Source organism: Protomyctophum bolini (assembly GCF_963924005.1).
Source record: "Protomyctophum bolini genome assembly, chromosome: 16".
Classification (NCBI taxonomy): Eukaryota; Metazoa; Chordata; class Actinopteri; order Myctophiformes; family Myctophidae; genus Protomyctophum; species Protomyctophum bolini.
In genome coordinates this window covers 33,292,272-33,302,482 of record NC_137877.1, presented here as the reverse complement: position 1 = coordinate 33,302,482, position 10,211 = coordinate 33,292,272, and the positions used below count along the sequence as shown (strand labels likewise).

The 10,211-nt window shown below is 45.1% G+C and overlaps 1 protein-coding gene across 2 annotated transcripts; it reads right to left on the bottom strand.

Annotated features, from left to right (window-relative positions):
- Positions 1 to 1,417: 1,417 nt before the first annotated feature.
- On the bottom strand, positions 1,418 to 10,211 carry LOC308330727 (immunoglobulin superfamily member 3-like). Of its 2 annotated transcripts, XM_080785710.1 has the most exons (14): positions 10,093 to 10,211; positions 9,094 to 9,474; positions 8,342 to 8,758; positions 7,786 to 8,190; positions 6,927 to 7,313; positions 6,280 to 6,666; positions 5,780 to 6,178; positions 5,268 to 5,681; positions 4,639 to 5,031; positions 4,093 to 4,506; positions 3,468 to 3,860; positions 2,925 to 3,338; positions 2,308 to 2,700; positions 1,418 to 2,204 (listed from the first exon to the last, which is right to left on the bottom strand). In XM_080785710.1, exons 1-14 carry the CDS (start codon positions 10,163 to 10,165, stop codon positions 1,993 to 1,995), a joined length of 5,082 nt encoding a protein of 1,693 aa, XP_080641836.1. In that variant the 5' UTR covers positions 10,166 to 10,211; the 3' UTR covers positions 1,418 to 1,992. The 2 variants fall into 2 exon arrangements, with proteins under 2 accessions (XP_080641836.1, XP_080641837.1); XM_080785711.1 differs by lacking the exons at positions 4,639 to 5,031; positions 5,268 to 5,681.

Here is a 10,211-nt window from a genome sequence, read left to right as displayed (position 1 = left end):
ACATCTACAAGTCCATGGCCTCCTGGATGCCACATGTTGTGAGCTTGTAGATGGGCTATTTTCAGCAGGCGACACTGTCCTACAACTGTATACATCGGTCTTCTTGGCTGCTGTATAGGATGAATGGGATGGGGGACCTCTGCTGTATAGGATGAATGGGATGGGGGACCTCTGCTGTATAGGATGAATGGGATGGGGGGCCTCTGCTGGTGTTCTTCATGCAAATGCATTTCAATATTACAGACCTGCAGCATCATGTACACACGACCATTGATTGCAATCCCAATGTCTCCCTCTTATTATTTGCTCAGGCAGGTGTTGCCATAGCAACACAAGGACACGGAATGCATAAAAGTTGAAAGGGAGTGTTCAGCGGTGTACTCCCTTCGGTGAGAACCAGGCAGGCCACTACACACTAGCATTGACAAGAATCAAGAGCAAGCACAGATATGTGTAGGACTATCACTATCTCATCCCAGAGCTACGGCAGCTACACTTTTTAAAGTTGCTGTACCGTACATTGTGGGTTTCTTTAAAAAAAGAACACTAAATAAACTCACTGTTCATGTTTTTATCTTGAGTTGTACTAAACTGCCTTATTCTGCACTCAACAGCTGACACAAGCTGTTCTGCACGACAGCAACCTGATCCAGATGCATTTACTCCAAAGTGAGAGTGGAGGATGAAATGGTTTCTATTCTAGTCTTTTCTGCACAGATGGGGTGTTAAACATTGATGTGGATGATGATGCAGAGTGAGAACGAGAGAGAAAAGAAGATAAATAGATAGACGAGAGAGGGACTGCTCTCTCCTTTTTCGAGTTTGCATTCGATCATCCTCTTTCCTTGAGTAGCCGAGCATCTGCTAAAATACAACAGACTGTCAGTCAGATAGGCAGACAGACAGACACACATACCCACACTTTAATTATGTACAGTACGGTATGTGTATTCATAAAATCAACTGAGGTATGACAACATTTTAATTAAGGATGGTCACCGTCAGAAAAGACAGATGTACCTTGCTTGCTTGGCCTCTTTCTTACAGGCAGTGACTCAATGATATGCAGACGAGATAAGTCACAAGCAGTGAACCACATCCTGCTTTCATAATAGAAAACGTAGTTCTCGTTTTCCCTGTCTGCCATGTTGTTACTTTGCACATTTGTGTTGCATGCCTGTCTCTGTCAGCTAGTTTGTCACATTAATCATCTCCGGTTGCTTCCCGTCAACATGCATACACACATACATACTGACAATTGTAAGCCACAGTGCCTTAAAAGTATGTCTGTACATTTTCACCAACGTCTCACAATTTGTTGTGAGCTTGTAGATCTGCTATTTCCAGTGTGCGTTGCAATGGCGCGCAATATAAATGAGGCTTAAATGAAGAGTCCTGACAATGTATCCTGAAAAAAATACTCTTTATTGTACAGTCTCAGAAGTCTCAGACACAAAACCATCTCAACTCCATGGGAAAAAGTGAAAGGGGGTGAATACTGCAACTAAACATGTCACGCCTTAACTTAACTGCAATTTGTGGGTAAATAGAAATTCAACCACTTCTTTATAACTTAAAGTTGTTATGTGACATTAAACTTGAGGTTAAAACTAGCTGGTAACCAACACTCACTGTTAGTGAAGAACCGAATCATATTATTCGGTGAGAAGCATCTACAGTTCAAATCCAGATGATGAAATTAAAACTGGGAAATTATCAACAAACAGCTCATTTTGAATAATCCACAAAACAGCATCAATAGATAGAATTCAAATAAAATATAAATTATCATATGATGAAATGCTGCTACAAGATAGCACATGGCAGAGAGAATATCACACATTTGCAAAAATATACATTCTCAAGTAAACCTGGAGATCAAACTGGTTACAACAAAATGTTTCATCAAACTAACTATTGTAACAAAGTCAAACAAAAGGGTCGATTTATGTGCAATTATTCCTCACCGTTTACTCCACTCCTCTTCAAAGTTCATTCATCTAGCTCCGGTGGCTCTGGCTCAGGTTGGGTTTTCAGAGGGTGTCCTTCTGCCCACAGAGAGTGCGACTGTTTGGCTCCTGACACCTGGCCCCAGCAGATCTTCAGTGTCAACAGGACGACGACCACCAGCAGACAGACGATAACAAATGTGAGGACACCAAGAATCATGCCTAGGGGACATCCGGACGCAGCTGCGACAACTCCTGTTGATGAGAAAGACAAAGTACTTAGTACATTCACCAATAGGCTAATTTGTGAAACCGTAAACTAATTGAGCAGATATAAATCAGACAGTGTTGCGTTTACCTCCTGCATAAACAGTGACAGTGACTTCTCCTGATGTCTCCACTGCCACTCTTCTCCAGCCGTGGGATGAAGAGAGAAGCCACTCCTCCACCTCACAGAGATACAGGCCGCTGTCTGCAGCAACAGAGCCCAGTATGGTGAGCTCAAAGCGGTCGGGAGCAGGATGGTCAAACCTCAGACGCCCGCGCTTGTCACTCCTGTCCTGCAGGGTGGCGTCTCGGTAGGATGTGTAGATTGGGAGTTTTTCAGACCCCGTCTCCTTCTCCCAAAACCATGTGACTTGGAATGCAGATGATTGGCTGGATCGTGAGGTGATGTCACAGCTGACGTTGAATTTCTGGGACGCAGTAACGTTCAGCTCCACATCTTTTTTCAGCATGGACAGGTTACCCTCTGTTAACACACACGCGCACACACACACACATCATATTGTGAAGAAAAACACAAACATAAACAGAACCTTTGCCTAATTTAACCCTAAATTTAAACAAACAAACCTCAAAGATGTAGATTCATTTTTGTGTTCACTAACCTCATAAATAAATCAAAATGAAAGACACATGCATACATAATACAAGTATTTATATCACTGTTGGAGGCCAGTAAGGCAATCATACCAGTAGGTTTTACACTGAGAGTGATTGGGCCTGAATGGTCCTTGGCCTTCAGCTGCCAGACGCCTTGGTTGAGCTGGTACTGCTCCACTCCACACCGATATGTCCCACTGTCGCTCTCATCAGCCCTCTGAATTCCCAAGTGGAAACTGGTGTGCGCGGGCCTCGAGAGACGAAGCCTCTCCTGAAGGGACTGGAGCTCCTGGTTCTTTGGGTACGTCAGTAGGCAGCTGTGGTCAAGCTCCACCAGGAGGACTTTGGTACCATCAGGGGCACCAGGTGCCACGTAGGACCAAGTGAGAGTGAAGCGGGAGGAAGGGTTAGCCGCACCTGAGGTCAAATTGCAATTTAGATCCACTTCTTCTGCTTCCCTGGCCATCAGGTGCATCTCGGCCTTATCGACACGCAAGTCGTTGGCTGCAAAAGGAGAGATGTGCATATGTCAAAGGAGAACCTCAACAGGAGGATGACCACCAGATTATAAAAGATTATAACACATGAGTGCCCAAGGAGCATCCTGACTCAGAGACACAGTGTTGCGTTTACCTCCTGCATAAACAGTGACAGTGACTTCTCCTGATGTCTCCACTGCCACTCTTCTCCAGCCGTGGGATGAAGAGAGAAGCCACTCCTCCACCTCACAGAGATACAGGCCGCTGTCTGCAGCAACAGAGCCCAGTATGGTGAGCTCAAAGCGGTCGGGAGCAGGATGGTCAAACCTCAGACGCCCGCGCTTGTCACTCCTGTCCTGCAGGGTCGCGTCTCGGTAGGATGTGTAGATTGGGAGTTTTTCAGACCCCGTCTCCTTCTCCCAAAACCATGTGACTTGGAATGCAGATGATTGGCTGGATCGTGAGGTGATGTCACAGCTGACGTTGAATTTCTGGGACGCAGTAACGTTCAGCTCCACATCTCTTTTCAGCATGGACAGGTTACCCTCTGTTAACACACACGCACACATACATAATATTGTGAAGAAAAACACAAACATAAACAGAACCTTTGCCTAATTTAACCCTAAATTTAAACAAACAAACATACAAACAAACAAACCTCAAAGATGTAGATTCGTTTTTGTGTTCACTAACCTCATAAATAGAATACGTAAAATCTATTTCTAGTGATAAAAAAGTATTTATATCACTGTTGGAGGCCAGTAAGGCAATCATACCAGTAGGTTTTACACTGAGAGTGATTGGGCCTGAATGGTCCTTGGCCTTCAGCTGCCAGACGCCTTGGTTGAGCTGGTACTGCTCCACTCCACACCGATAGGTCCCACTGTCGCTCTCATCAGCCCTCTGAATTCCCAAGTGGAAACTGGTGTGCGCGGGCCTCGAGAGACGAAGCCTCTCCTGAAGGGACTGGAGCTCCTGGTTCTTTGGGTACGTCAGTAGGCCGCTGTGGTCAAGCTCCACCAGGAGGACTTTGGTACCATCAGGGGCACCAGGTGCCACGTAGGACCAAGTGAGAGTGAAGCGGGAGGAAGGGTTAGCCGCACCTGAGGTCAAATTGCAATTTAGATCCACTTCTTCTGCTTCCCTGGCCATCAGGTGCATCTCGGCCTTATCGACACGCAAGTCGTTGGCTGCAAAAGGAGAGATGTGCATAGGTCAAAGGAGAACCTCAACAGGAGGATGACCACCAGATTATAAAAGATTATAACACATGAGTGCCCAAGGAGCATCCTGACTCAGAGACTAGACAGTGTTGCGTTTACCTCCTGCATAAACAGTGACAGTGACTTCTCCTGATGTCTCCACTGCCACTCTTCTCCAGCCGTGGGATGAAGAGAGAAGCCACTCCTCCACCTCACAGAGATACAGGCCGCTGTCTGCAGCAACAGAGCCCAGTATGGTGAGCTCAAAGCGGTCGGGAGCAGGATGGTCAAACCTCAGACGCCCGCGCTTGTCACTCCTGTCCTGCAGGGTCGCGTCTCGGTAGGATGTGTAGATTGGGAGTTTTTCAGACCCCGTCTCCTTCTCCCAAAACCATGTGACTTGGAATGCAGATGATTGGCTGGATCGTGAGGTGATGTCACAGCTGACGTTGAATTTCTGGGACGCAGTAACGTTCAGCTCCACATCTTTTTTCAGCATGGACAGGTTACCCTCTGTTAACACACACGCGCACACACACATCATATTGTGAAGAAAAACACAAACATAAACAGAACCTTTGCCTAATTTAACCCTAAATTTAAACAAACAAACATACAAACAAATAAACCTCAAAGATGTAGATTAATTTTTGTGTTCACTAACCTCATAAATAAATCTAAATGAAAGACACATGCATACATAATACAAGTATTTATATCACTGTTGGAGGCCAGTAAGTCAATCATACCAGTAGGTTTTACACTGAGAGTGATTGGGCCTGAATGGTCCTTGGCCTTCAGCTGCCAGACGCCTTGGTTGAGCTGGTACTGCTCCACTCCACACCGATAGGTCCCACTGTCGCTCTCATCAGCCCTCTGAATCCCCAAGTGGAAACTGGTGTGCGCGGGCCTCGAGAGACGAAGCCTCTCCTGAAGGGACTGGAGCTCCTGGTTCTTTGGGTATGTCAGTAGGCCGCTGTGGTCAAGCTCCACCAGGAGGACTTTGGTACCATCAGGGGCACCAGGTGCCACGTAGGACCAAGTGAGAGTGAAGCGGGAGGAAGGGTTAGCCGCACCCGAGGTCAAATTGCAATTTAGATCCACTTCTTCTGCTTCCCTGGCCATCAGGTGCATCTCGGTCTTATCGACACGTAAGTCGTTGGCTACAAAAGGAGAGAGTTGAGAAGAGAAATGTAGATGAGAAATCAATATGTTCATATCAGTATGTCATTTGTATATTGTTGTTTGTCAGAAAACTTACCTGGCTCTACAATTTGTACGTCTATGGCTCCATGGGCGGGTGACAGCTCATACCATTCTCCACGAGGATCCTGTAGCCACTCCACCACGACACAGTGGTACGTTCCACTGTCCCCAACACGAGCCTGGCGAATGGTCAAGTCAATGCTTTGGCCCTCGCTGCGCTTCATGCTGAATCGCTGCCATGTGCCAGACTCTGCTTGCAGTCCGAACGTTAGCACAGCATCCCGGTCAGAGCTCAGAATGGTCTGATTGCTTCCCGTGTGATGCTGGACCCACCATGTGACAGCAAAGCGAGAGGAGTCAGATGTCCTCTCAGCAATGTGACATTTTATTTCTATATCCTTGCTGACGTTGCCTTTCACAACAGGGTTGGAAGCTCTTAGGGAGAGTTTGCTGACTAGGAAAGAAAATGAAGAATGACAAGAATAAGACAAATTTGGCGAGAAACAGAGAGAAAGATTGAAAGGTTCATATGGTGCCTTATAACCATGGCCATACCTGGGTCATTCACCCTCACAGCTAGGCGGTTGGATGCCCGCAACTTCCTGTGTATTCCCCGCATGAAGACGGAAACGTCACACTGGTACGTTCCTGCCTCCCTGTGGCTTGCTCCAATGAGGAGCAGGGTATGCTTGACCTCAGGTTTTAGATTGGTCGTAGAAATTTCAGTTTCCAGTTGGTAGCGGACTTGGTCACCATGCCAAGTAATGTTGCCATCGCGAGACAGTGTCAGGATGTTATCAGGGGATGAGGTGCCCTTTCGTTGCAGGCTCCAGGTCACAGTCACAGGCAGAAGAGGTCCACGTACCCGACACAGCAGCTGTGTTTGCTCACCGACCGTCACAATGGTGTTCCGACCATGTAAATGCACCTCTAGTAACGCCTCTGTTAGAAAATTATGAAATGTGGTTAGTTAGTGGCACAGAAGCCTTTTCTGTAATTTCAGATGCTGTTATAGTAGATGAAAACTCCATCTGCTCGCACTCCCACACTCTTATGCCAAATTATTTTCTGTTGTGCACTAAAAATACCAGATTTTCAATTGAAAGATAGGTATTGTCTAGCCTAGCTTTACAAATGACAATGCCCACTCTTTCTTTCACAAAAGCCTTCATTCTTGACAATAAAAATAATATGTATTTTACCTGCAGGAGAGACTGACACAATATCGCTGGACTTTGTTTGGCTGAGTGTTTTCTGCAATGTGCTGTCCGTTTCAATGGACCACTCGGACACCATGCACAGGTACACGCCACCGTCTGCGGGTGTCACCTCATTCAGCTCCAGGGTGAAGGTATCCGGGGTTGGACGCGTTGCCTTAAGGCTGCGCTGTGCAAACCCCGACCCTAACTCCATAACACCCTCCTGGTTAATGCTGATGACATCGCCGATGCTTTTTATGGGTGCTGATCTATGTTGCCAGGTGATGGAGAGTCGACCCTTGGCCCCTTTCACTTTGCAGGTGAGCTGCAGCCTGTCACCTTCTGGAATGGTCACACTTGCAGTTTGCATTTCAACTGAAAGCGCACTTGCTGTGAACAGAAGAGATAAGAGACAATATATTTGTTATTTAGCTAAATAGATACAGAATGTGATCACGCTATTTTATGTACATTTACTCAAGTACTGTACTCAGATCCAAATATTTATATTTACTCCACTACAATTATTTGAAAAATGTAGTTACTAGTTACTTTGTATTTTGATTATTATCACAAAACATACATTAACCACTTCCAGCCCTATATACATTTCGATGCATTGTGAGCTTGTAGATCTGCTATTTTCAAATAGATTTTCATACATTTGAAAACGTGAAACAGGACATTCTGTACAGTGAGTACTTTTTACTTTTGGTACTTTGTACATTTTGATGCCAATACTTTCAGTCAAGTACATTTTGAAGTATTTCTATATTGCATCACTGCCAGCAACATTTCCTTAGTTTGTCATGATGGAATCCCGGCCGGGCTCAACTGCAGACATACACGTAACTGTAGCTACCTGTGGCTGAGATGGTGACTAGCTGGGCAGCGGAGTCCTGGGCTGCACCCTGTATGAATGTCCCATCCGTTCCTCTGTCCTGAGGCCATGCTCTACAGCGGTATTCCCCTTGGTCCTGAGTTCTGACAGGTCGCAAAATGAGCCTCTGCTCTGTGTCCCCAATCCGGATCACTCTAAGTTCTCCTCCACTATCTCTGCCACTGTACTCGGGCCCCACCGACAGAACCCCTGTAGGGCCGATGCGGGCCAGCTCTGTGCTGTTTTGGAGCCAAGCCACAGAGAAGAATCGCTCTTGCAGGTTCTGAGTGTCCAGGTTGCAGGATAAAGACATCCCTTGCCCCTCCAGCAGAGTCGTTTGTGGCACTGCAATTCTCACTGTTAAAGTACCGTTGCTTGGTGCCACCTCTGTGCAAGACAGGAAATAAGCATGTGATTGTGAGTGATGATATTCATATACTTCCTGTTACACAGACACGCTCAACATGAAGAAGAGAATAAAAATGTGCCAACTCCACTCATGTCACACATTGTAATGAAATTATAAAATACTACCAACCTTTAGGTTTGACCTTTAGGGCGATGGCCCCTGTAACCTCCTTAGCGATAGCGTACCAGGAGCGGTCTGGATCTTGGATCCATTCCCGGGCTTCGCAGTAGATATTGCCCTGGTCTGATGGCTCCAGCTGGCTCATCTTTAGCTTGTATGTGGCCTCTCCCACCTTCTCCAACCCAATGAGTCCAGACTCATAGCGCTCTTCAAACCCCTGCCCAGGACTTAGCGTAAAGTCTTTATCTAGTGAGATGATAGGTCTGGCATGATGTTCCCCGTCTCTAAGAAGAGACCAAGTGACAGACAGGTGGGTGTGCTGGATGGTGTAGCAGGAGGCTTGGCATGTCAGAGTGATGGCTTCACCCACTTTATGGCTCAGAGAGGTGGTGTCAGGGGTCGAAACAGCCAGGGAGTTGTCAATCACTAAATAAGACAAATGATGGGGGTAAATAATAATGCTGAGTTTCAACAATCACCTTCACAATCAGATTGTTGTTATTTTATTATAAAGAAATACAATGACTTGCTCACAGTAGGTAGCATTTTAGGAATGCAAGTGATCAAAGGTGAAAATTGTTTATAGTAAATATTTGCATCTAGTAACTAGTCATATTTTAGTGAAGATCAGTCAACAGTCACCCCCACCTTTGACTATAACATTTAAGAATCTAATTATGATTAAAGCAGAGAAGGTTTTGAATAATATTTGCATCTTGCATTTAGAAAATACCCCCCTCAAAAAAACATAATTACTGTACCATTGACTGTAGTCTTGCCAGCATAAGTCCCATCCCATGCACTTTCTGAGTTAACTACATGGCACTCGAAGTCTCCCTCATCAAACTCTGTTATATTGTTGATCTTAAAGAGGACAGAGGTAGGCGACACACGCTCCACAGTGATGTCATGATTATTCACACGGGGACTATAGACGGCGTAGCTATAGTATGGGTCTTTTGTGCTGATGATCTGGATTGGTCCGACGTGTGAAGGCCGATCAGACTTATAGAGGCTGAATTCAAAGTCTTGGATGGCATCAAGGTTGCTGAAACCAGTCACATTGCAGGAGATGGAAAGGGGATAGTTCTTCACACGATAGAGGGGGCCAGATTGCACTTCTGTGAACACCCTGGCCTCTCCTGAATTGAGCACAGACACAAATCCAGATGTTGAACAATTATTATCTATTATTACAATTCTCGAAATGCCACGCTCACAATTCTGTGCGTACAACTTTGTGCACAGTTCGGGTAGTCATAGTCATAGACCGTGACGTATGCGGAAGTGCCGTTTAAATCATCTTTATTCTCACATCAAATGTTTACAGGTGTAGAGTAGTAATTAATTTGCTTACACAAGCGGTTTATAAAGTCAGTCCTTTTCATTGTGCAATGATGTGACACATTATCTTGAATGTACTGAACGCAAATGAAACCGTCAGGGACAGAGGAAGTTATTTTACGAAGATCTGTTTCAAAGGACATTACATTTAATTATATGAACAATTACTGTAATTAGTGTAATGTAATCTACAGCAAGGGTAAATTAATTATTTCCACTGATTTCACTCATGCATGTTTTTAATCCAACAGAAACAATGTAGGCCTAGTTCTGTAGTTCAAAGTGGTTATACAATGTAGTAGTCGGCCTAACATTTAAGACGTAATCTTTAAAATAATAAGACTTATAAAACAACATTTCAGAAGACTCCAAATAAAATACAGGCGTTTCGTGCAAAGTGTCAAATGGATACTTACCAGAGTGGATAATACTTTGACCCAGAAACAGTAAAAGACTTGCCCTCCAAAGAGACTGTGGGGAAAGCGTCATCCTGAATGATGCTCAAACTATAGTATGAAACTGAGCTCATTCTGTC